At 45.4% G+C, this 27,240-nt stretch overlaps 1 protein-coding gene across 2 annotated transcripts in view; it reads left to right on the plus strand.

The window, feature by feature from the left end:
• Positions 1–27,240, plus strand: part of CFAP77 (cilia and flagella associated protein 77) — a 52,399-nt gene that overhangs the window by 14,761 nt on the left and 10,398 nt on the right. For both annotated transcript variants that reach the window (XM_031601769.2, XM_031601768.2), the window contains exons 2-3: positions 16,240–16,339; positions 16,753–16,981. In XM_031601769.2, coding sequence (XP_031457629.2) covers positions 16,240–16,339; positions 16,753–16,981 — 329 coding nt within the window. The remainder of the gene's footprint in view (positions 1–16,239; positions 16,340–16,752; positions 16,982–27,240) is intronic.

Below are 27,240 nucleotides of genomic sequence, written 5' to 3' on the forward strand. Positions count from 1 at the left end.
GGGATCTGCTACACCCTCGTGACTGTGACCAAAAGCACCAAACATCTTTGTTAGAGCCCAACAACAATATGTCCTGAAGAGAGCAATGATCAATAACCTCCCTGTACTATTATCGTTTCTGCTAATGCACCCATGTAGCAAGGAGGAGGAACGTGCCATTAAGAACTGCTGGTCCAGCTAAATAGGACCAGCAGGAAATGAAGAGAAGGAAAAATGACACGAAATTCCTACTGGCTTCTCTGAAAGCACGTGGAGAACTTTATAACTTCATTTTTAGTTCCGCCACTTTGTCCTTCTGGGATCTCAAAGCAGTGTCTCCCACCAACCTTAAATTCTCTTCAGCCTTGCAATTAATCATTACCACAAGGATAGCTATATCCCAATAATAGCATTTTCAGACTTCTCAGCATAGTATTTACTTCCTCAAAGCCGCTGGATAAAAAGTATTTTTAAATACACGTTGACTCAAGTATTATTTGGAATAGACGCAGGGCAGTTATTTCAGACTTGCTCATTCAGGTACTCGGAGTTAACATATAGGATCTTCTGAAAGAAAAAAAGATCAATACATTACAAATATTTAATTGACCACTTGATGTTATTCTAGTCCCTCTGTGTTGAATCCTGAATGGTGAAATTTAACACCATTCTTTTTTCCTTGAATTATCCTCCTGCTCTTGCATATATACAAGCTATGTGCTGCAATGCAAGACTCCTCCATTCGTCTTTGTAATTTATCTCATTTCCTTTGGAATGGTGTCCCTCAGTGGCTCAGAGAAAGTGGAGCGGTTGTTTTAATAGATTTGAGTTTTATCTGCCTCTCTATTTGCAGCAGGGCATAATAATAATAAATTATGATACTAATAAGTAGGTTGTGCAGAACGGACTACAGTGGTACCACTTCCCTCCCCCTCCAAAAAAGTAATTTATGGGTACATTCTAGTGACTTTAGGGGTGTAATAAATTATCAGGGTTCGTTTTTCCATCCAATTTGAGGCAGTGCAGCTGTGTTTTGCAAGCAATAAACTCTCTTGTTGTATTTCTTAGCTAAGCACTGAAAAACACAGTGCGATTTTTTTTCCCTCCCTTCCCAATTATTGTTGCAACGCCTGGTAGCTTCTCTGCAGTTAAGGGTTTGCCAGTGCTTCTATTATAAACCTCAATTTTCAGGGGCCTATAACTTTGCTCTTTTAAATCAGAATGCTAGGACTCAGTGTACATCTCTGTCAATCTACATGCTTTTTATTCGAGGAACAAAGGCAAAATTTTTAAGGAGTCCAAAACCCCCAAATTGGAGCTATGCACAGAAGTCAGAGACACACATGGATGTGAATGGCTGGTAATGCTTGGGTACCTCTTCAACTCCTGAGAAGCCCATAAATGCTGCTTATCATGGAAACACCTTGGGGTAGTACTTAGTCCTTAATGAATTTTTCTTTGGACGTAGCAGACAGGAAGGTCAGCCATCTGCAGCAGCTCCCTCCTGGAAGGTGGTGCTCTGCCATCACATGCTGACCTGGAGGCTCATGCTACAAATCCAGAAGGTGCAGAGGATACAGCTCCATGCCCCCTTCCCACACAGCAGCTTGTAGGCTTTATGCCTTGCCAGCCCTACTGCCCCACAGGGTCTCTGAATTCAGGCAGGAATTAGCAGCCTCTGTGGAACTTGTTCCCTTTCCCAGTCCCTGTGCTGTCTCTGTTCAGTCTGACATGAGCGGGGGCCAAAGAGGGAAGGAAAAAATGCAAGAGGATGGAATAACAGCACTAGAACCACACAGGCTCTCTACAGCAACCTTGGAGACCCTGTGGCTGGGAAGTGACACACGTGCTCAGCTCTGCCACTAATAGGACATTCATTCCCCTCTACAAAATTTTACTGAATGGGGAAAAAAAAAAATCCCACTGATTCCCCAATAGGACTTTGGGTGCAGTTACATCCTGTTTGCATCGCGTGGGTCCTGAACACCTCCCAGCAGAAGCAAACCAAGAGCAGCACAGAAATCACTCTGGGTTTCCTGGTGATCTCAGGAGGGCATCACGCCAAGGAGGAGAGCAGCTCAGCCCCTTTTTGCTATGCTGTTGGACAGCCCTACCGCACCGCCAGGCTAAAGCTGATGCTACCCAGCCTCCTCCATGATCAGCAATTAAGCTGTGAAGTCAGCCCCTTACTATTATGTTAACATAGTTCAGTATATTAAATGTAAAACAAGTCATAATTTTTAAAGGTACCTCGGCTTACTGAGTTTAAATGAAGGCAGCAGTAGGACGATCACAGCCATATGCAAATCATCTGCATTTTAAAGCTAACAATAGATTTTGCTTTATTGTTTTGGCATTTAACGAGTGGGAAAATAATAAATTAAGCCACATGGGGAATCCCTGGTGCTTTCACAATCTGAAGCAGTGCCCATTTGGAGAGAGAACATTCCCCATTTTTCTCCCTAGCTGCATTTCTCTTAACCCACCACCTTATTAAAACTTATAGGGCAAAATTCTCCTCTCATATTCCTCTGGCAGCTCTTAGTCCACGCTCAGCTCTCCCTACCTTCCTGGCTGTCTTTCATCCCACGAGCTCTCTCTGCAGAAAGGGAGCAGAAGAAGAGCAAAGAGTGGTGAGGCCATAGGGAGGTAGAAGAAAGATGTTATCATCATTTCCGGATAGCTGTTAGAGCATGGACAGCTTTTTCTGCCTGTTGTAGCAGAGAATGCAGTCTGCAGCTACCAGTGCAAGGTGTATAGAAGAGACAGCTGCATTAGGATCCATGCAGTGAAAATAACAGGGCTTCTGCATCTGCCTGCTGCATCACTGTGCTAGGCACCAGTCACTAGACCAGCACCAAAAGGGAGTAAATGTCTTACAATGACATCTGGTTCCAAGTGCTTTTGAGGAGGGTGTTAAAATTGCATCGCACGGGTTGTGAGCAGAGAGCAGTATTTCCTTTTTCATTCACTCATCTCTTAATGATCAGAGCCTTCAGCCTCAAGTAAAGCTCAGCTGTGAGGACATTGGTCATCTCATGCTGATTTAATGGGCAGGTGTTGCTCCTGCCAGCAGCAGTGCATTGCTCACCTATTGCTAGCTTCATTGCCCACACTGCTCTAGCATGTGACTGAGTGCAGCATTTCCTCGTGCAGAGCAGTCACACCAGCACATTCAGTACATGCTTGCTTCCTATGTCATCTGTGAGAAATATCAATTATAGATGTCTGTGAACATATCCCTGCATCTGCTTTCCCCCAGGAGCACTGCCTTACCAACTCCAAAGGATGCAACAGAAATCAGGAACCAAGGTAAAGCAGCCAGCCTGAAGTTAACACGGCACTGCAGCATTCACTGGCAACACAAAATTGCAGGGAGAATGAAAACTTAAGACAAAAAAAAAAAAAAAAAAAAGAACCCAACACTGTAGAATAGAGAGAAAATACTTGGAATGGAGACCTGCAAACCTCAGACAAGTTTTGAACATACCTAGGGGTAACCCAGCAGCTTCCATCTCACGGCTCTGTAAAATCTTTATAAAAGCCCCCGCAGTCCCACCACACGTCTGTTTTCCACCAAATCTGCTGTTTGTCCTATTCAATGCATTTCACCTACCATACATAACATTTGCACTTACCTACGTGCCGTGCACTGAGATTGTAGATTTAAGGCTTGTGCAGCACTCTGAATGTATAAGTGCTGCCCAAGTACTAAGGATTGTGGCTGTTTTCATAATAATTCCTCACCGTTGCCTATGTTTGAAGTCAGGGATGTCTGGTGGCTGAACCAGACAAGCAGAACACACACAAAAGCCCAATTAGCTTCCTATCTCCAAAGCTCTTATAAACACTAATGCATTAATCATTGTAAAACAAAGATGAGCATTGGTCTGTATTCCTGGCTCAATTCACTCAGGATATAAGTTGACTGAAGCTGAGAATTACACCAGAAATCTCATCTGTTTATCCCCACCGTGCAGCAGAGGAAACCAAAGCAGAGCAGCTCGCTGTCCCTTTGTGACAGCCAGCTCAGGACAAGCACGTCCCAGGCTGAGTTCAGCCAAGCATCTGTTCCCCATGCTTTCTGTTGACCTCTTAGAAAATTCAGAGATTGCTCAAAACATGGAAAGTTTAAAATAGCATGGGAATGTGCATGGAAGGGCTAAACAGCAAAAAAAAAAAAAAAAAAAAAATGTTTAGTTCTGCAAGAGATGCACAAATATGCAAAAGCAACCTAAGCTGGCTTTAGGAAGAGCTTTTCAGATTACTTGAATGGCTCTTAAAAAATGGATTAAAATACAGATTCCCTCTATTATTTTTCAATAACACAAGTGCAGCACAGAACTACTCACTAGTGCCACAAACTAGTTTTTCATTTCTGTTTTTGTTTCATGCCTCAATATCTTCCAGCTGCTCATGTCTCCTTTTCCTTCTCCTCACTTTGATCTATTAGTTTTCCACAGAAATGGGGTTTATAAATCATTGTAATGCAGCCCTGGGAAAGACGGTGCTTAGTGCAGGGAGAAATACATTGCAGCTAACAGCCACGGCAGGGAGGAAAACTCTCACCTCGTAGTGGGGCTTTGGCGACAGGTTACTGATGGCACTGGGTTATTTTATGTCTGCATTCATGCCATCAGGGGCAGGGCCGCGGGGACCGCCGCCTGTACCCCCCCTGCAATATTTCAAGCTTCCTTCCACAGGCAAAAACAAACTGCTTGTGGGCTCGCAAGGGAAGAGGAGGAGGAAAAATTGCCAGAGGAAGGGGAGGGGAGGCAGGACAGGTGGGGATGGATCGCTCAGTTCCCGCTTTTGCACCACTGCATCTTTTTAAAAAGAGGCATTTGTCTCTAACACACACTGAAAAGGCGCAGGTTTTGTGCCAGTCCCATCTGTTGGTGGCAGCAGCAGGATCCAGCTCTGCTTTGAACATCTCTACCTTGTGTTCCCATCTTGCACTCGGACAACTTTGTTGCCCGTGCCCACTGCTGACCCCAGCATCGCTGCGCATTAGGGCAGCAGCACCATGGCTCAACAGCATTACCAGCCTGGGGTAACAGTCTGAGCATCCCCCAGCAGAGGGAAGTACCCTGGACCCCTTGTCTCTCTGGCCACAGCTGATGTTGGGCTTTCTGCATTTAGGACGTACTCTTGTTCCTGGGAGGGGGAGTACGTCCTAAATGCAGAAAGCCCAACATCAGCTGTGGCCAGAGAGACAAACCTCTGCCAATAGAGGTTTTGGTACTTGTCTCCTGCCCTGGGGTGTAGGATGGATTAGGGAACCCTATTGCCAGCCCTATTTAATGAGGGAGGAAATCTTCATGAACTCCTAAAAGCAGCACAATCACACACAAGGTAGAAGCTCTTTTAAGCACTTGCTATGTTTTTAGGATCAGCAGCTCCTAATAAGACCACCCCAGGCAGACGCACCATCCTTTAGTTTTGAAAGCACACAAAAGAGACACCATGCTGGAATCTTACCTATATCTTTAACAAAGCATTACCCCCTCCTCACCCTCTTCCCCATAATTGCCTTGTTATTGTCATTGGTGCCATTGTTCATTGGCTCGTCCATAGAGAGGCCCGAGGGAGCAGTTCTGCCTTGCTAAACCAATATCTCCTGCAATAACCCCCTGCAGTTTCCCCTTTGCTATCCCATGTTGAATAAATCCTCCATCTCTGTTTGCTGAATGATCATAAAGATATGATTGAAGTTTCAGATTTATGGTTTCCTTCAAATCGAGGAGCAACTCCAATAATGCCAGAGCCTGTTTGCTGACTGCTTTTGACAGGATATATGTAAAGGGAGATTTGTAAGTGGAGAAACACAAATGCAAATACTAAGGCAGGGTATTTTCTACAAACAGAGCACACGTGTGAGGTTCAATTCCCATATGCTTCCAGAGCATCCGTTCACACAGCCCTCCCTGCTGCTTGCAGCACCCAGCGAGGCAGGAGATGTGCACCGTGTTGTACTCTAACAGCAAATCTGTCTCAAGTAACCACTCTAGGGACCCACAAGAACTGGTTGCCTAGTAAAGGAGGATCCTAACTAAACATCTCACACAACTGTGCTGGAAACTACTCTTAAGTTGTAGCTGAAGAGGGGAAGAGAGCGGTATATTAAGGCAGTCCTTGCTGTCAGCTTTCTAAATACCTCAGTTCTTTCCTAACTGCATTAACACAACCATCTGGGTGCCTGCGATGCTCCTGGGGGAGCACTGACAAACTCTCTCTCCCCTCTGGGAGAACATCCCAGCCATTCTGCAGATCCAGCAACCCAAAAAGCAGCCAAAGTGGCATTATGCTCTCAGGAAGAGGCCATTTCCTATTGCAAAACAAAGTATTGCAACTCACCCCTTGAGGCAGCAGCGTCGAAGAGCAAAACCAGGGACTGTGGATGGCTGTGAGCCTCCAGGTGGGGATGGTTACTGCCTTCCCCTTCCTCCCAAGTGTTCTTACATCACCCATCCCAGCAGCATTTCCTGAGCAATCTCCATCACATAGCTGTAACCCAGGGAATCACGTATTATGGTGTACCAGTATTTGCATCCAGGTTAGTATGTCTTTCTGATTCAAACACTGAGCTTTGATGAAATCCGAGCTTGTGAGTTTCGCACCAAAACCTGCACAGAGCATCCCAAATACATTCTCTTCAGCCTTGTGGCCATCACACATTGGTTTTTCCCCTATTAGCAGCCGTTTATGTTCATTCTCATTTCAACAAAAGCCTATAAAACTCTTACAGGGTGATGCAGTCCTAAATTAAGTGCGTTTTAACATCCTGATATAACAAGGGAGTCTTTGCTCTTTTAAATTAACACATGTAGCTGAGAAGGGGACCTTCCCTGGAAAATTTATTCCGCTTCATTTGGAAACAGAAAACCCCACCTTGATGCACCTTCTGTGAGAGCAAAGATTATTTGGTGTTATAATGAGGAATTTGTAATAACGAGAGCATTGTGTGTTACACTGGCTATGAGGAGAACAACAGAAAAGAAGAGAGGACTTCTGTGAGCAGCAGTGTTGTGTGATGTATGGTAATATTTTTCCTCAGTGCATTACAAAAGAAAAAAGCAAGATAAAAATATCTTCCATTTTCTCCCTAATTTGTAGTTTTCTGGTGTTAGCAAGGCTTATAAGACACATGCTCCCAATTAGCTGCTCCTCTTAATTTAAATGCTTCATAAATTATCTCCTGCGCTTGTGGATTATCACTTCATAATGCGAGTTAGCATTTAAATAAATAGCTGCGATGTAGGAAATTAGAGAGGTTTACAGTCTGAGGCAGCAGCATAATGAAGGAAAATACCACAGCAGCTGAACAGGGGTTGGGAGAGATGTGATGAGACAGATTTTTTCCTTTACCTTTTAGCAACCCAATTTGGACTGCAGCCGGGAAAATATGGGTCAGAACTCCAGCTGAGCAGGATCCTTCTGCAATGGCTGAGTGCGAAGGGAACACAGAATTCTCAAGCACATAAAATGTCTGATTCATCAAATCTGATGCGATTATGAAGTGGGGTTTTAGAGCCAACTCTTTCTTGCCTCACAAGAGCAGCCCCTCTGAAAGAAATCGGGTTGTTTGTGTGCATCGCCTGAGTCACATCTGACCCCTCTCATTCCAGGCTTTTGGAAATAGACAGGGCTGAAGGGAGCAGTAGCACAGAGCAGGACTGAAACCGTAGGTAGAAGATTTGGTGGAGAAAGAGGTGTGGGACTCATAGGATTAAAAGGAATTTTGTAAAAATACAGGTATCAAAAATGAGTATTAGTTTGCAAGCCAAATATCTTTTGCCATATTTCTGGTGCCTTTAGCAATTAGCTCATGGGCAATGATAGCTCTTTAACCATCAGCAGCAAGTTCCCACTGCTGCTTCAACCTAGTTTCACAGTTGTCATAAATGTAGAAAATTAGGAAGTCTTGAGATTTTTCCTGCCCTGACAACTCCTTGGGGGACTCAGGCTCTCACCAGCATTTGCTGGTTGGTCTTGCCTTTGGTGTCACTGCTGCTTTTCCTGCCACAAGAGAAAACTCAGGCAGGATCCTACCAGCAGTCAATCACACTTGACTGCCATTGACTTCATTGGGAGCTGAAGACACTGAGGCACTCGTGGGCTCAGGGCTGCTTTGGTGTTCATCTTGCTGAGAGCCCAAGGTTGAGCACTACAGCTCTCAGGGAAGTTCAGCTATTACAGCTCCCTGCTTGCTCACACAAGCCCCAGCGTGTCAAAATCATGGGTATTTTTTCAGAAACACATGAAAATCATAGAAGCCTTGACAGCCTTGACCAAAGTCCAGCCTTAGGCAGGAGTAAAGTTATTAGCTACCTTATTTCCCAGAGAAAGAGCCTGACACATTAGGATTTCACAGTAACTGGCTGTAAGTGTAATGGGCAGGGTGTGATTTTGCTCACTAGGTTTTGCAGTTTAATTTCAGCATGTTGAATACATTTTGCTGTAGGACAGAGCAAATGACTTGGGCAGATTTTTGCAGTAGCACAAGCCCCTCTGTGCTTAATAGGAGTTCTGTCTAACTGACAGCACAATTTGGATCTTCATTGTATTTAATATACTTCAAGAGCGGGGGTCAAATTGTCTCATCATTTACATCCATACAACCCTGCTAATCCCAGGAGATGTGCAGAGCTGAAGCTCAGGACATGTAACTGACTCAATTTTCTCTGCTTAGAGACTTTCAGCTAATTTTTCTAGCACTCTTGGTTACAGCTCCAGTTCTTCCCAAGTCAACAGTGCTGGATGTGAGCACATAGTACTTGAAAGTGATAAGGGGCTCATCCCACTCCAAAATCTGGAAGGTTACAGGAGCTCTTCCTCCCTAACAGTTTCCAGGCAGTAAAAAGAAAGCAATGTGGGCCAATGGGAGCTCATGCTCACAATAGCTCTGCGGTATCCTTTTCCTCCATGACATATTTGCATCTCTATTACCATCACTTGGACTTTGGCACCAACCAATGGATGGGCAGAAGCACAACTGGTTTCCTCTGCACCTTGAGCCTGATCAGCCTCTATTTTGCTGCGCTATGAGGACACAAACTCTTCAATCCTCACTGCAAGGGCTCTTTGGGTCTAAGAAAAAACCATGATATGCTTTGGGTGTGGGGACAGGAGGTACAGCTAGGAAGCAAAGGTCTCACCCGTGCAAGGAGATGGTGCCACTGTGTGACAGAATTACCTTTTCTCCTAGAAGGGCACTTTAAGGAATAAAACTGGAAGCTGCTGCAGATATCTTTCCAACTGATCTACTAATCGTATTTCTTCAAATTTTATATCCCTGACCCTTGTAAAGGGATTGCAAGGAAGGCGTTTTTTAAGCTGCATTTTAATAAGTCAATATGAAAGCTCAAAATTATTTAAAGCTTCTTAAATAGGATTATATTTGATTTCTTATGGGAATAGTGGGGGATAGTCTAGTAAAGACATTCTGTCCTGCTGAGGTTTTATTACATTAAAGAAACAGCATCTTTTTTTTTTTTAAAGCAGCAAAAACTTGTCTCTCTTCGCTAATGAAAATGGAGATTATTCTGTATGTGAAGTGACTGAAGGTACAAAGTTCCTGCATCTGTGATCAGAGATTAGAGCTTCTCCTTGAGTGAAAGCAGAGAGATTCTTAAACCAAAAACTTGCCCGAAGTTAGCAAGTTGTCTGCTAGTCCAAGGTATTGAATGCCTTGTCCTGGGAGGAACCCACAGCTGTACTGACTTCAGGCAAATTGTGCTGCAAGATGAGGGCAGCCAGCATCTCATTTGAGTGAGGGATTGAATTTGGCCCTAAAATCAGATCTATGCCACCAAGAAACTGTTTTGCTGTATTGGGAATACAGCCATATTCGGTCTGCTCAAAAGCACAGAGCCACATTCTCATTTGCATTCAATTCCTTAAATGTCATTGTCAGTATATGGATGCCATGCTGGCAGCTCTTCGCCTAATATTTTCTATAGGGGTCCAAAGAAATTTGGGAGGAGGAAATTAAAACTACCTGTATGGAGCTGAAGGAGACACCAGCAAGTTACATGGTATAAAAAGCAGCTTCACTGAGTTGAGCTGTCCTGCACATAAACTCAAACAACATCTGGCCCTGAGAACATAAAGAGATTTTTCTCGGAGTAACAGATGGGGAGGCTTATAGAAAAGATATTACTTAGGATGAAGCACAGAGAAAAGGTCGTAACTGCTCTAAGGGAACTTTTTTTTTTTTCCATTTAACATTCCATCCCATCTCTTTAACATTTATAGAATGTTCTCTCAGCCACCAACTAACCCAAATCCTGCTCTCAGATAAACCTCAGTGCTCCCTCTCCAACAGGAGCTGAGCAACAGCATTCCCAAGCTGAATTTGGTGTCAGAGTTCCCAGTGGGGCAGAACCTTCCCTGCCCCAAACATCTCTGCCACTTCCCCACATGTGCTCACACCTGTCCTGTGCTCATTCACACACTGGAGATGGGTGATGGCTGTAGCTCTGTGGATGAGGTGCAGGTCAGACCTCAGGTTAGCAGCAACCATGAGCTGCACCCACCTTCATTTATCCTAAATAACATCTCCTTCCTGCCTACAGCTTTGTTTTGTGAATAGCATGCACTGCTTCGTCATGGCTTGACACCCACTCCAGAAACACAGAGGCTTCTTTGACCTTCAGAACTGGCATGAAAACTTACATAGACACAAATTTATCCTTAAGTCAGAAGTAGATTTAACAGAGCAGGAGAAGACAATTTCCAATATTTGCATCTCAATTACAGTCAAACCCCTCTGTGAGTCTCAGCCTTTGGGCCATACTCAGGCTGCCAGCTCCCAGCATTGGGACTGTTGGAAAAAGCAGCACAGTGGGGTGAGGTGGCAGTGATTTATCACTGCTGAACTGATTTGTACTGACACAGAGACTCTGAGGAAGAGCTTAGGGTCCTGCAAGTGCCCCCCGAGTTATACAGAGCCTTACAGCAAAAGCAGCAGATCTTAGATGTGACTCCCCAGCAAAGAATGTTTTTGTCCAAACCCATTTGCAAACAGTTGAAAGATGCAGCTCTGTTGCAGAAAAATCAAGATTTAATATTTGCAGTGCTCTACAGTTAAAAAAAAAAAAAAACCTTTCAAACAGCATGTTGTGTTTTAACTCAATAAACAGCAACCAGTATCCAGAGCCCAGGAACATGGGGGCACAAAATATTTTTCAAGGGAAACCTGGAAGGTGAATGAGCCCATGAAAACAAATGAAAGTCTTACATACGCAAATACTTTCATATCTGCCTGGCCCTTTAAAACCAAAACGATAGAGTTCATTTGCATTTAGATCTCTTTGGCTCCCTCTTTTCATCTAAAGACAAATCCTCACAAAGGCTGCTTAATTAGACCAAATTAGATTTCCACCTAGTGGCTTGTCATTCATTAGAAAACGCTGTTCTTTTTTTCTATTTTGGTAATTATAGGCTGGTCTCACAGTGTTCACTTCAGGCTCCAAGTATGACTTGCATTCATGATTTTGTGCAGATGAGAGGCAAATTATTCAGTCACATCAAGTCTGCCCATTTTACAAGTTGGATAAAGATCACTGCTGGAGTCTTTTATGTAATGGGGTATACTCTTTCTTAAGTTCTAAATGATTAATTGTAATAGCATAAGTACAAAGTTTGCAAGCAAAGCTACTGTACCAGATAGAGGTGTCTTTCTACAGATACAGAATTCTGTACTGGGGATCTTTGATTATCAGTGATTCCACCTCACTGCAGCAGGTCCTGCCCTTGAGTGTAGGACAGAGGGGAAGGGGCAAGCTGAGCTTATGTAGGCAAAGCCCCAGGGGTAGAAGTGCCCCCTGCAGCCCGTGTGTGTGCAGCTGTGTCTGACCCAGTGAGGGGACACCTGTGTCCCACTGTTCACATAACAGCCTCGTGCAAAGCATTGCTTCCAGAGGAGAGGGGAGTTCTGAAATTCAGACCTGAGGTGGATCAGTCAGGAGCACGTCAGTGTAGGCTGGGTGTGTATCTGGGTTAGCAGCATCCCTGCCCTGTCTGGGGGGTTTGTAGTGCCAGGAATCCAGCTGCATGTCAGACCAACAAGCGTTTTCCTGCTGGACTCCATGAGAGCTGCTTGCCCAGACATCCCCCTGTGCTCTGGAAGGCTCACCACCCACTGTGGGGGACACCAGTGTTGTAGTCTCAGCCTGAACACGGCCACACTCCCCATTTCCCCCATCCAACCCCCATTCCCTTTGCCATTAGTCACAGACACATTCATTCCCTGCCTCAGTTTCCCCAGCTGTTATACAGCAGGATTATCACTTGGTGGCACATTCCGAAGTTTAATAAATCAGGGCCAGATTTTGTGGTCCTTCATCAAGCAAAACTTCCTTTGTCTTTGACCTTTAATGCTTATGAGGAGCTTCAAAGATAAGTGCCAACTTATTATTAATAATCTTCCTGGGAGGGGAAGTTAGCAGCAGTTAGCAGCACGCAGTCCAGCAGCCACCAGCTCTGCTTGGACTTCTTCTGCATCAACACATCCAGATTTTCACGTGCATTTTAATACTATTCTTGTTTTCCCAACCATTTTTGTTAGAGACTGAAAAATAAGTTTTTCACCTTTAAAAAAAAAAAAGCTGATCAAATTTGCCTTTCTCAAAACACTGAACATTCCCTTTCTCATCTACCTAAACCTGATGTTGAGTTACTGTCCCCCAGAGGCTTTCAGTAGCTCAGTTCTGATGTATCCCTGCACTTTGTAGCTCACTGCCTTCTTAGAGTGTAATCAAACATCAAGCTAAGTAGCAAATAAATCTCCCGATCTCATAAGCTGCACAGCAAGATCATGTAAATGCAAATGAAGGGCTTGATTTCAAGCTGTCGCGGGGGGAAGGAGGGAAAAATGCTGGGCCTTGTCACTGCCATCACTTCACTCTGCAAGTGCAGTAAATCTGCAATAATAATAGTAATGGCAGCGTGACGGGAGGCTTTACTGTACAAGGGGGTGTAATGAAAAGTGGAACAGAAGGTAGGGAAGGAAGCAGGGCCTGCCGGGTTGGAAATGCAGCGGGTTTGCAGGCATCCATCGGCAGGACGGAGCTGATGGGGAGGGGATCTGTGAATCTGCCCAGCATCCCCTCCCAAAGGGCTGCAGGAGATGCATGGATTAAAAACCCAGGCCTCCATCTCTCATTGTACCCCCCTGCACACAGGCAGGTGCCTCACCCCTCTCTATCTCAGCCATCTTTAGCAAATTAATGCAATGTGTATTGATGGATCACAAACGCCAGGGGATGGAACACAAATGAGGTTTACAGCAAGCCTGCAAGTTCCTTTACTTTGCTACTCTTTTGTAGCTCACCCACCTCTCCTCACACACAGATCTGCTTCCAAGCCCAGCTCTTCCTTTGCATCAAACATTTTCCAACAACACCAGACACTCAAACCAAAATTCAGGGCTGCACGAATGGGAACCTACCTGGGAAGGGCCAGGGAGCTCAGTACTCCCAGCACTGCAGCCAACCAGGGCATCTCACTGATAGCACAGCTGCAGCACTGCACTGCTTGGAGCAGCATCCTCCAAGCAGAGAACACACACCCCTGATTCGAAAATTAGAATCAGCCTGCTCAGGGGGAAGGGGTGCATTAGCTCAGTTCTTAAAGAGAGTTTTAGAAAGCAAAGCCTCAGCACACATTTCTTGCAGCCCTGGAAAGAGGCGGTCTCTGCAGGATGCACTGGGAGTGTTTCAGGAAAAAGCCTGGAGTTGTGTTTTCGAATGGGCTAGATAAACAGTATTTAAGATGCCTGGTTTTCCTCACTGAGGTCATAAAGGGAGAAAACTTGCAGAAGGTACCCAGAGAAAATTAGGACCGCCTGGGATGCAGAGAGAGACAGTTTTAATTAGAGCCAAGAGGTGGGAAATAAGGCAGAGAAATGACATCTTAATGAGGTTTAATGAAGTTGTCTGCTGATGGGCACAGCTGTCAGACAGATCTGTATTCCAGCCAAGCAGCTTTGTGACAGTCTAAACCCGAACACAGGAAGCAGTGCTGGATCTGGGGAGGAAAAAAGAACCTTCTGCACCAACTTTGGCTCTCTCCCACCACAGCTCATGGCACAGCACACCTACATTGCCTGAGGACAAGCAAACGAAACCAGCCCATGAGGTCGCAACAGCGTTTTGCTAATTTATGAATGAGAAAGGCTAATCTTTGATTACACTCAGCAGGATTCATTCCTGCTACATCCTTCCCCTTCTTTGCTTTTGTGGGTAAAATCCTTGGCGTGCAGCCAGAGTCCTCCGAGCCCATTGGTTTTCTTCAGAGCCACAGATTCTCTCCATGTTCAACATATTGAACCAGATTATTTTTTTTTTTTTTAATTAATTACCCAGCACCTTCAACTTTATTTATTCAGTGCAAAGCGACTGTAAAATGCCACCTGATCGTAAAAAGAAACAGCACACACTCATTTTGAGGTAACATCACGTGCTCTGCAAAAGGGAATTTCTTCCATTCTACACAGTTGTGCATTCTGAAGTCTGGAAGCCACTTTGCCTCTCCTTTCCTGCAGCTTCTCAGCAATTTCCTCCCACCTGCTGCACCTTCACCCTTGCAGCAGATTCTTGGCCTCACTCAGCTGACCCAGGATCAGAACGTGAGCCCAGGGTAAAGCCTTTCCTCGTGCATCTGAACAACGCTGTTCAATTTCCCTGCTAGATCAGTGACAACTCCTCTAAAAATAGCTGCCGTACAAATGCCTGTAAATACCAGAGAAATAGATCAACACTGAAAGCTCCTTTATCACTCCTGGCACCAGTTTATGCGTTTTGCGTGAGCTCCCTGACTCACGCCCAGCATGCACATATGGTTCAGCACCGCCGTGCGATATTTCAATGGCAGCAGTGCTAAAAGCCCTCTTGCTGCCATCGCTGCACACATCTGCAAGGAATGGTCCCTGCTTCTGCCAGAGGTCTGCGGGAGGCAGCGGGGAGAAAGCAGCCATGTTATGCGCAGGTTCGAGCAGGTAGCTGAGTTGGTTGCTTTCATGAAGCTTATTGCTCATGTTTGCTTGCATCAAAGGATCCATAGCCTGGCAGAGGGCAATAGACTGATGGGGTTTACCAAAGGATCTTAGTAAGTCTAGAAAATTCATTTTCTGGTGAGCTTGTGCTGCTGGGAATCACAGGGATACCACATCAGTTCCATAGTGCCATGAGTGGTTGGATTTAACAGCCCCAAGGTGTAGGACTTCTCTCTCAGAACCAGGAAGCCAGTGCCCTGCTGTACCTGAAGCCCTGTTATGTGGCTTTGAAGACACAGATCTCAGCCACACAGCAGTATTTCAACACTGACATTTGCCCCAACACCTACAATCCCATCTTCCTCAACAGGCTTCCCATGGAAAATAACCCATCCCAAGGCACCCACCCCATACCTCAGGGCTGCAAGGATCTGAATGCCTCACTCTGCTCCATCTCCCCAGCAGGAACACACACACCCCGACTGCTCTCACCCTTCCCTTCTCCACGGCCTCTCTTTCAAGCAGCAATAAGGTTTCAAGACACACACATCCTGCAGTGATTTCACCATGGAGATGGGAGGGTCGGGACAAAGGGGTGAAGGGAGGTCAGTTAATCCCACAGACAACACCAGGCTGGGATACACATGGGCTGGGTAAGAGTTCATTTTGAAACTAAATAGAAATGAGATTATTGAGCTCAAGTTCTCTTCTTTTCTGTGCTATAAATCCCAAGCTCTGCTCCCCCTCCTTCATTGCCCTTATCCCACTGCAACATGCCTTGCGTCTTGATTATTCCCAGGCAGGAGTGGCAGTGATTGCATCTGGGGGAGTTTATGGAGAGCGAACAATTTGGAAGTAAAATACTTTGAAGGAAATTTAAGGTCAGCTGCTAAAATAAATAAATAAATAAAGTCTATCTGCCCACCACGGCTGGGCACTCTAGCCAAAGGAGAAATAAGTGAAACAATCAGATTAAAACTGTATATATTGTCAATATCCCTGTTTCCAGCATGGCTGGATCACCTTATAACTCAGTTGTGAATTTGTGCCACATTCAGCATCCCGCAGGCTCCAGCCCTGAGGGAACCTCACAGCTATTAGATCCACTTTGTGCTTGGGTCTGGGCAGTGGATCTATCCAGTGTCGAGAGCAGTCAGAGCCACTGCAGGGCTCATGGCCATGTTCTATACATGATTTTGTTTTCAGAGGGTGTAGCTCATCAAGCAAGGTCTTTATTCTTCTTTGACCTCATTCTTCCACAGGCAGAACTGGGAAAGCCTCTGAGAAACTGCTATACCCTGCCAGGCTTGGATTTTTCATACGGGCTGTACATTGAAAGGACAGATGGAGGAGTCCCTGAAGGTATGGCAGTGCTACTAAAATATACAAGTCCTAATGCTAACAGGAACTCTCCTTCCCAATGCTCCTCATTACTTCTCACAAAGCTGGGGCTGAAAAAACAACGTTCACCCACTTCCATTAATATTACCCAAATTTCTTAGTGATTTGTAAATCTCCCCTATCATCTTGGAAATGCCTATAGGATCACACAAACCCCAAGCAGAGAAGGGTATGGCATCTGCAAGAGTGCAAAGTATATATGGATGCTTTGTAGCTCCAGAGGGCTCCTACTCTGTGCTCTCAGGGATTACCCTATGAAATCAAACTTGCTGAGGCCCTCAGACACGACACACAAACCTTGCACCGTCCTGTCTCCCCTGATAAAAGTTACCATCACCTTTTTCTCTTTGCCTCACATTTTCTTTCTTTTCCAGCAATAGGCCACTGGAACACAATAAAGCCTAGGACGAATTTAACTCAGAAAATGCCCCGAGACTTCATCACCATGAACCGTGGTGCTCTGAAGGCTGGATATACCACAGCCCGGGAGTTTAACTTGTACTACAAGGCCAAGGACATTCGATGCAAAGACGACGAATACAGTCGCTTTAGGAGATCTCCCCCTCATGTACCTGCAGACAGGACCTATGGCATCCCAGTACGGTAAGGAGGAATGATGTTATCCCTTCCTACCCTCTCATTTGCAACACTCTCGCATCTCAGCCAGCACAGTGGCCAAGAGAGAAGTGACCCGAGATCAAACATGCTGCTATGGAGTCACAGTGTTACTTGCAGGCCTTGCTATCTGGTTCCATCCTTCACAATCACCTGCCTAAATCTGGTCTGCATGCCACAATACATCCCCAGTTCACCTCTTAATACAAGCTTGGAACCCCTAAAAAATGTTATATGCTGATCCTTTGACTTAAAGGAGCAGAGAGCTGTAAGCCAGAATAACAGCTTCCCTGGTCAGCAAGTGGTGCTGAGGCAGAGCAGCAGCTCTTCTATCTGCTCACAGTGGTTAAAATACCCTCGTGCAATTAAGAATGAGTTCAAATTCTTTATTCCACTCTCTCATACTTGCTAGTTCACCACCCTGCATTTAGAAATGGAAAAAGTGACCCATTTGACAAGTCCAGCAGACTCCATATCCTGATTATCCACTGTGCTGATTTCTCATGGGCAGTTGTGAACAGGGTTCTGTGGGGGAAAACAAGCACCCTGCTCAGCCTGACCCCCAGGCACCTGTCCTCTACAGCAGCACAAAGGGGCTGGAGTACACAGTGTGCTCTGGAAAAGCCAGTTCAATTCCAATGCAAACAAATACTAAAACCTCCAAAAAGGTCTTCAAAGCAGCCCCAGTGCTACTGGAGCACAGACTTCTCTTGCTCTGTGTAGGTCTGGACTAGACATTAGATTTCATTTTAAGAGCTGGATAATAATCACTACCAGCAAAATAACAGCAACAAATTCTAGAGAAAAGACATGATGAACTGCACTGTGTATTTTACATGATAGTAAATGGGCTTTGCATATGCAAATTGAATGGATTTTAAAATGGTATTTAATGACAATTTTCGTAGCAGACATTAACATTAATTGCATCAAAATGAAAATGCAACATTAGCTTGCTGTTAGCTGCAAATGCCCCAGCTATAAAGCTTTATCTTTATCAGTATCAGCCCTCACCAATGTGACAGGGCTGCTCTGCAAATTGCAGGCAAAAGGGCTTTTATGTTGCAAAAGTATCCCCCAATGTAGACCAAAATCAACATCAATTTTGCTTTATTTCTTCATAAACGGAGGTTAAATGGCTGCCTGGAAGAAGTCTAGACACGTTCCAAAAGTTTTAAGGAAAATCTGCAGACCCCACAACCACAGAAGTAGTGAGAAAGGGCTTTTAATTTAAAGTTATTATCGTGCAACTTGTCTGCTCCTTAATAGCTACCTTTTATGCAGACTGATTGTATTTATCCCCTAACTTTAAAAGCACGTTATAGACAAAATCAAATTACCAGCATCACCAAGGAGCTGTTACAGCCATTTGGGTAAAAGTGGGGAATTTAACTCCCTTTTCATGACCGACGAGTTAAAGACACCCATGTGGGTGAGCACTCCCAGCTGGGGCTGTTCCAGTCACCACAGATCTGTTTCAGCAAGACCCTCCCTGCTAAAAATCAACTGGCTGTCAGTGTTCTCCTGCTTTTGGACTCCAAGCTCCATATAATTCTGTTTCTTATTGCTACCAATTGAGAATGTGCTTGCTGTTAAGGTACACGCTTGTCTAGGGGCAAAAAGGGAGGCAGCCCTTTTCCATGTCATCAAGCACTTGTTTGCCTTTAACAACATCAGCTTGGCTAAAGATCTCTGAACTTTTCCCATTGAGAACAGTGTGTGACGTCCCCCTGCCCAGGGCACAGCACAGATGGTGCAGCTGAGGAGCAAGCACTGCTGAAGGTACCCAAGTGTCCCAAAGACACCAAGGTCAGGAGCCGTCCCCAGGCTCACGAGTACAAGCCCTCCTGGATCATCCCAAATGGAAACAAGCCGAGATAAATGCTGGGGTTGCTATTAGTGCCTTATTAATCACACCCTGGCCCTGCTGCTCCCTCTAGCACAGATCACTTTCTGTTCTGGTGGATGCGTGCTGCACGGAGCATCTCACCAGGCACCTCACAGCCATCAGTGAGAGCTTTCTGAGGCTCTGGGGCCTGTTTCCTTTCACAGGATATTTACCTTCAAAGGTCACCCATGCCCCCTCTCTATTAATTCCCTGTGGGCACCTTCCAGGGGAGAGAAGCAGCTCTGCTTTTTTGCTGATTCCCCCCATTCTCTCCCTCCCTCTTCCCAGAGAAATGTTTGCTACGAATCATGTGGCAGCTTTGTTGTGAGAGTCATAAAAAGGACATTTTTCATCTCTCCTTTTTCCTGCTCTCGCTCCCTCTCTCTCTCGGTATCAGACAAAGATTTATTCCCTCCCTGATGCCTGTGGCATTCGAAGCTGGGAGGGGTCAGGGGAGGCACTGATGGGACGATAATAGATAATGCAGCAGTTCCCCAAGGGTTTGTCCAGCTCCATAGCTGATCCATCAGCAGGCAGCACTCGTGCCAAGGTCAGCAGTAACGAGGATGCAGTGGGGTCCCAGCTCGCCCCACGGGGCAACCTCCAGCCAGGCTCCTCTGATTCACACTCCAGCTTCTGATCTCTACAAGAGCTGCCTTGTGCAAGCCACGATTTGCAAGAGCGTGTGCCCACTGGGTGCAGGCACTGGAGTAACAGCCGTGCTGCAGTGCAAATGCATTCAGCTCCACCTGCCCCAGCCTGCATTCCAGCTGCAAAAACAACTACAGATCTTCTTTCAAGGAAAATGCCCATAGTCACACCTGACCTCCAGGAGATGAGCCCATCCTATCAATGCAGGCTCTTAGTGTGGGGCATGTTGCATAGCTATAAGACATTTGCAGCACAGGATTGCTGTTCTGCACTCAAATCCTCTGTCCTTTTGTTTAAAATAACCTCACACACTGCGCTAATATAGGAGTTGTGTTCAACTCCCAGCCTCTTCATGTAGTGTTCCACAAAAGGGAGTGTGCAAGGTGCTGAGTGGACTGAGTCCTGATGGTATTAGGGACCCAAAAGACACAGAGGGGCTGTGAAGACCTGCAGAATCTTTACTGGTGTCAATACAGCACTCGGAAACCCCCAGTAAATATCCAGACAAATATTAAGCCTCCCAAACTTTTCTGATTGAAATTTATCATGCATTGAAATTAGCAGGCATTAAACTATCACTTTTGGAACCATAAGTCAGCACAAAGGTATGGATGCTGTCCACAGCCCGATTGTAAATTATACTGATTTGCACAAGGTCACACAAGGAGTTTGAAGGCAAAACATCCCAACGCACAGTTGGCACCCCAAGCACAAATTTTATCCCCAGGAGCCAGGGACATATTCCAGCAGTGCAGAGTGCATTCTGAGTATGAACACAGTCCAGCATTTCCAAGGCTACTTTTAGAGAAAAGCCTTTCTTTCCTTCTCGTTTCTTAGTGCAAGTTTGCTAATTCTGCTTTCTACATCCCTGCACACATTCCTGGACATAAGGGCCATGCAGACAGGATTCTCTGCCATCCTACACCTGCACCTCCCTCAAACCCTGCATGGCCATAACCCTGCCTGAGCCATGCTGCCATCCACTTGGCAGTTGGCCTGTAGGTTGGGCTGACCTTGGGTGTGCTGGCAGGATTTCCCTGGCACTCTGTCATCCCCACATCTCCAGCAGGGTCCCCCCTACTGCCCGCCTTCACTTCAGCCATCCCTTTCCTGAATTTCACATCCCATTTTCCTTCTAACTTCATTTCCTCCTACCATTCCACCTCCCATTCTCTACAACCAGTCTTTATTCTTCACCAGCTGCTTTCACTGTGTTTCTGCAGCAAACTCACCCTTCTAAAGCATTTCTTCACTGCAGTCTCTCCTCTCCAAATTGATGCAACTAGCCAAAGGCATCAGTTACCCAGTACCTCCTCTTTCCTTCATATCATTTGCAGAGGCCTGATGCTCTGCTGACAATTGCCTCAGTGGCCTTTAGCAGCTCAGCTGTTACTCTGGGTACTCCTGCAGCTTCCTGGCATACCTGGCTGCTCTGTCCTTATCTTTCACCTTCCCCAAGAAGAGAGGTTTCAATGCTCATACCTGTGCTTTGTAAGTGGCCTTTCGTCCCCAAATGCCCGTGCTGTTTGCACACAGCCAGAACAAAGTTTAGAAGGCTACCCCAAATGCTGCTTTAATATTCCCAGCATCTCTTTGGCACACAAAATGCATTAGCAGATTTATTTTTTGAAACACTTAAAGAGCATTTCAGGTCATTAACGTATGGCTCTGCAGGCAGAAAGAAAAGTCCAGCTATCCAGATTTTTCCCATAAAGAACCCATCAGGAAGAGCTGGGCAGGCAAGGAAGACGAATATTACAGCAACCCTTGGTCTGCAGTCAATTGGAAGCAGAACAAATAACGTGTAAAGCCACAGAGCCTCCTCCACACTGGGGCAAACCAATGTTCTATGGAGAAAAAAAACATGTCTGAGGACTGACAAATTATAAAAATATTACATAGAGGCTGAAAGCACTGTCAGGCTGAAGAGACCAAAAAAATGCAACCAAGTTAAAAAAATAAAATAAAATAGGCCTCCCATCAGTTCAGATAATTGCATATCCTACCCAGCTCCACCACAAAAGACACTTTGTGCGTCTGCCACCATTCTCACGTTGCTAAGATAAGAATTTCTATTTCAAGAGTTATTTCCTCGTGTTGGACATCTTCCAGGCTGGGATGTGCTCACATTGCTGTGCATGCTTTCACTGCTGCCTGGGTTGCTCTGCTGTGTGCCCACTGCTGCACATAGGCCTGCAGTGACCCTGAGTGCACCACGCAAATGTTGGTCATCCTGCAGCTGCAGTGAACAACTTAATTACTTCAGGCTTTGGTGAAGAGGATGGTGAAGAGGAAAACAGGGTGAGAAGGGTGAAGAGGAAAACAGGTCGGGGTTGGCCATAAGGGAGCTGGGAAAAAAAGATCTGAAGAGCAAAGATTTTGATCCCTTATTACTAAGTACATTATGCTGAGTAGGAAAGTAATTCACACTCCTATACAGTCCTTCCCTATCAATAGAGTAGAGCTGGCTTTTACACACAAAAAAAACTTTCACAAACTAAAACCACTCGTTGCCCCTGTGGACTTCTTTCCCCTGCAGAGGAGTGGTTCAACCAGAGAGGTTTGGGTGTAAACAGGAGGTCAAAGGGAAGAGCTGGTCCTTCGATTTGTTCCACTCAGTGTTATGGCGTTTAGGAGACTTTCAGGGGGAATCACTTCCTTCCAAATGGAATGCCCATCAGGATGGCCTGTGTTTGCTGCAACAGCTCTGCCCCATAGCCAGGTCCCACCTGGGTTTCTTGGAGAACAACACAATTTCAAGTCAGGAGAGAGAAATTTACTGCAGACAGATCTAAATAACCTTCAACTAAATCAGCCACAGGGCATCTCCAACCCCCCAAAATCAATGCTAGTGCACAAATTGCAGCTTGTGAAGCTGGTTATTTAATAGGTCAGAGCTGGTTTGGTATCTTTGCTTCAAGACACATTTCCTTGTGCACATTCAGGACTGTTACAAGTATACATCTCACTCTTGGCCTGAGAGGGAATAGTAAAGCAAATTGGTGTTCTTGTAACCATGTGTGCTCTTAAGTACAGCTATGAGTATCTGATAAATCTTTTAAAGTGCATGTTTACAATGGATTTTATTCTTTTTACTGTTCTGTACATACGAGCCCTCTGAGCAAAATAACAGATCCTCTGACACTTGGAAGAAGCCACTGCCTTATTGGCTGCCCACGGTGAAATAATTTATATTGGTGTTCGTCCAAATTACAAGGATTGTAAAGAAAGTCCTGAATTCAGAATAATCAGGGCTTCAGTGCATGGATCCCACCGCTGCCACACGGGTGAGAGACCCACTATTTCAATGTGAGTTTTGCTAGTGCAAAGACTGCAAAAAAAAATTGGTCCCCAAGTGTTTTCTACCAATTTTTCTCTTGTTATTTTCTTCAGTGGTTAATGGAAAGCGAGGACAAGTGGAGATCATTTAAAAATGATCTTTTGGGCCTCTCCATAGGTTTATTGCCAGGACCTATTTAGAAGAGCATAAAACTGTAAGGGGCCTATAACATTGCTGTATAGTCCATGAGCTTCCTAGGAAAATGAAGAGCCATTGCATTCGTGCTCTGCTTGTTTCTCCATCCCTCCCTCTTCTTGCAAACACGCATGCACGTGTGCGCAGGGACTTCTGGAGCTGCTAATTGAATTCACTTTTGTGAAAGCGTTAACAAATTGTAAGTGACCTTTTATACAAATTTCAAAGTCAAGAATTCACCCCTAACTGCACACCCCTCTTCTGCCATTCACTGTTATGCAAAACCCACAAACAATTAAAAGAAATAACAAAGAGCCCAGCGGCCCTCTTTCCTAATTAGCTGCAGGAGGCAATGCTGGGGAGTGTGGCTAAGTGCTTCAATTACCTCGGCCCTCCTCGTTGCCCTTGTTAGAGCAGACAGGTCCACTGGCCAAAGGGGAACAATTAAGGCAAGGCAGATCCAGGCAGTTTGCAAGGGGATGCAGGGCCGTGCTGGCGCTCGCAGAAGGGCCAGAGCTGTAATCATACCCCAGATTCCTGCTGGGCTACACAGAGACAAATTAATGGTAGATAGATTGCTAGCTCCAGCCCATCAGTAACAAGGGAGGAAGGGAGACAATATACAGTACAAGGGAACTGTAATCAGAGTTTTCCTGTACTGTAAATCCCTTTCAGGGCAGAGGGAGCTGAGCACTCATGTCTCAGAGCTGCGTGCACTGGCGGAACCCCAAAGCCTGGAGTTGAATCACAGATTCCAGCCTGTGCTTTATTTGCTGAAGATAATCTGTGCTGGATGTGCTGAGAAGCTCCACAAAGACACTGGGATCAAACTGGTTCCTAGCAAGGGACTGATCTGAGCTGCTGGGAGACAGATTGGCTGTCTGATCCCCAGCCACAGAGAAGGGAGAGGGACACCACAGACAGAACCACCTCAGGTCAAAACCTTCCATCATGAGATCCATAGGGAACAACAGATACAAAAGTGGTGCCCCCTGTGCACCAAAGACCCCTATAGAGAGGTCCTTTCCATGCAAAGCCCACCAACCTCTGAAGAATCAGTTAAAACTTCAGGATGACTTGTGACCATGCAACATGGCTTTGATTAAAAAAACACATCAATGGCACAACTTCTCTGTTGCACAAACACCTGTATGCATTGCTACAGTCCACTGCTGTTGAGCTGCCATTGAGTTTGAGGCACACACACCCAACTCCTGGGAGCAACATCCCCACCATACTTTGACCATCAGCAAGGAGAACACTGCTGCACTGGCTGGAGCCTACCAGGAAACCCAAGGGCTGAAGTTTGTTCTAATATATTTACGAGCCCTTTTGTTGCTGAGTAATGCAAGAACAAAGCAATCACAAGTTTTACAACTCCACAATCCAACCGATTGCATCCTTTAAGCCAGTGTGAAAACCCTCCCAGAGCAAAGCCCTTTGTACCCACTTTTGCCAGGTACCTTTTTTCCCTGCTGCTGTAGAAACCTTTGAAAGTAAGTTTGAGGGGAGACTGACAACCTTGAAACCTCAAGAGCAGCATGGCATTGACGGGTGCTGCTCTCAGAGCCGAGTATTATAGATAGATTTTAATTTCATTTTAACAAAATAGCTGTCTCCAGTGGAAGCAGCATCAAGAGCTAAATGAGGACCCATCTTGAGCTGAATCACGTTGAACAGACCTCGGCGCTGTCATTGATTTTCTGGGAAGAAAAAAAATGCCTCTGGCTACTAAACCAAATTAGTAGTCACTGATGACCAATTATTTTGCCCCACTGTGAACGGAGAGGCGTACTAAAATTCCAGTTTGTCAGACCCAAGGCTCTCTTCTCAAACACCTTTCAACGAGCGTGTACCAAAAGTCCCTCAGATGCTTCTGACGCCTTCCTGTTTTCGGCAACTTCTCCTTCTGCAAAGTTTTAATGAGCTGCTGCTCTGAGGACGGCCTGCCAGAAAGGGACTCCCTTCCAACTTGGTGGAACACTATTTGGCACGCCGCACAAATCACAGCTGTCAGAATTTATACACACATACACAAAAAAAGTGTCAGCCTAATGTTTGCAAATTATAATTACCATTTCCCTTGCATGTCCCTGGTGCCTTCATTTTAGATAAATCCCAGCTCTGAGGTATCAGCTGCAAAGCACTGAAGGCTCACATTGAATAGAATAGATTTAACTAGTTTGTAGCTCATTTAAGGCCTACACTGTTTTATTTTAATATTGTTAATACTTTATTATACTTTTTAACATTGTTTTCACAGTAAAATAGCCTATTAGGAGGCTGCAGCTCCTTTTCCAAGAGATTTCTGGCAGGCTAATGCCCCACATTGTGTAACCAAGTAAGCAGGCTCTTGTCACTTCAGTTGAAAATAGGTCTGTACCCTCACTCTTGAAAGTAAATTAGAGAGAAAGTCTATTAAAGAGACAGGAATTGTTTCAGGGATAATAGTTTTGAAAATGTGCATAGATAAATTTTAAAATATTTAGGAAATGTCAACATTAGAAGTGGCTCCAACTATTTGACTATAAAAGGAGGCGGCTGATTATTTTTTTTTTTTCCTCCACAATTATAAATAATTTGTTACATCCTATCAGAACTTCTCTCCCTCTCCTTTCTGTGGCAGGGTGCTTGTGCCAAAACAAGGAGATCTGAGGGGCTGGGAATGAGACAGGTTTTAATCCACAATACGCGTTTTCAGCAGATGCTTCCCCCCTCCCCACAGCATCCACAGACAGAAACAGCAAAAGCCTCCCAGTTCAGAGGGTGACAGGACACATCAGCAGCCCCTAAGCAAGCCGAGGTGAGGGGACATGTTCCTGTGGGCCAGCTGCAAAGGGGATGCACCATCACACTGCCAAGCAGCACTGGTAGCAAGGCCACAATTCCCCATCCACCTTAGTGGGATCAGCATTTGACCTACAAAGAAAAAGCTTCCTCCCTGAAATTTCTCCTGCAGCTTTAGTCGAGGAAGTGTGCTACCTGATATCCCCTCTCTTCCTTGCTCCCTCAATAAGAAAAGTCAGATAAGGGGGCACATCCTACAGCCCAACAGAACCCACACATTTAAATAGGACACCAGTCACTCCTACTGATTTCAAAGAGGCAGTTCGTGCGTGCATTATTCCAGGCATGACTCTATACTTTGCTGGATCAGGACTTAAATGCGATTAATCACACGGCAGGGAAGAGTTTCTGAAGAGCATCAACCCAAATGTGTCCTTTCAAGCATTTACATACAAGCCAGCTGTGGACTAATCAGTCACCAACTGGCTGGTCCATCAGAGATAAAGTCACCTCCATAGAGATGTGAAAACACACAGCTATCATAAAAATCAATAATCAAACCACCATCCTCAAGGGCTCCGTGTCTTCCTGCATCCCTCCCTGCTGTTCCTGCACTTCAGGACATCTCCTGCCTTGAAGAGCCAAAGGTCAGGCCAAGGAAACCAGCCTTGGAGCAATGCTCACCACAGGCTTGTGCCATAACTACCAACATTTACACCATGCAATGAAACATCCAACTTCAGTTTTACCATATCTTTTAATCCTTTGTAGATACTTTTGCCCAGCTCTGAGAAGTGTAAAATGCCAAACTGGAAGGAAAGAAAATGAAAAGGGGAAAGAGAGGGACAAATGTAGGTGTTCCCTTTGGCACAGTGGCTCTCCAGATGGCAGTCTGGAGCAGCAGGGCTGATTCGTAAGCAGAGCCTTGAAAAGCCCTGCAGCATGTGATCTGTGCAGCAGGAGGGCTGCAGCAGGATGCCCTTCTGATATGAATGCCCCCTGGGATGCTTGTTGCTGGATTGCCCATTCAATATCATTAGAAAACACAACCACAGATTAGGCTATTCTGAAGCATGAGGACAGCATATGGGTGGCAAAGGGGATTTCTTTAAATACAGCAGAACTTATTCTGAAGACACAAGTCATTTTTAATTTCTGCTGTAATGGGGTCTCCCCTCTGCCAACGTTCCTGAGCTACCGTAGGGTACCCTTGCAAAGCTCTGAGAAAAAGTTTAAGGGGATTTGAGATGTTTCCACTGCACATTGGTGGCATATTGCATTCCTCAGATTCTCTGCCTAGCTCACTGGTGTCTTGCAGTTGGCCTGCTCAGGTGGGGAAAGCACTGCCTTGTGTTACAGGAGCAGCAGCTGAAGGCACTGCAGCTACAAGTGTGAGTAGACCTGACAGCTCCAGAGTCAATGGCTGCTGCTGAGATGAGAAAGTCC

Source organism: Phasianus colchicus, chromosome 19 (genome assembly GCF_987193195.1).
Source record: "Phasianus colchicus chromosome 19, bPhaCol1.hap1.1, whole genome shotgun sequence".
Lineage (NCBI taxonomy): Eukaryota > Metazoa > Chordata > Aves > Galliformes > Phasianidae > Phasianus > Phasianus colchicus.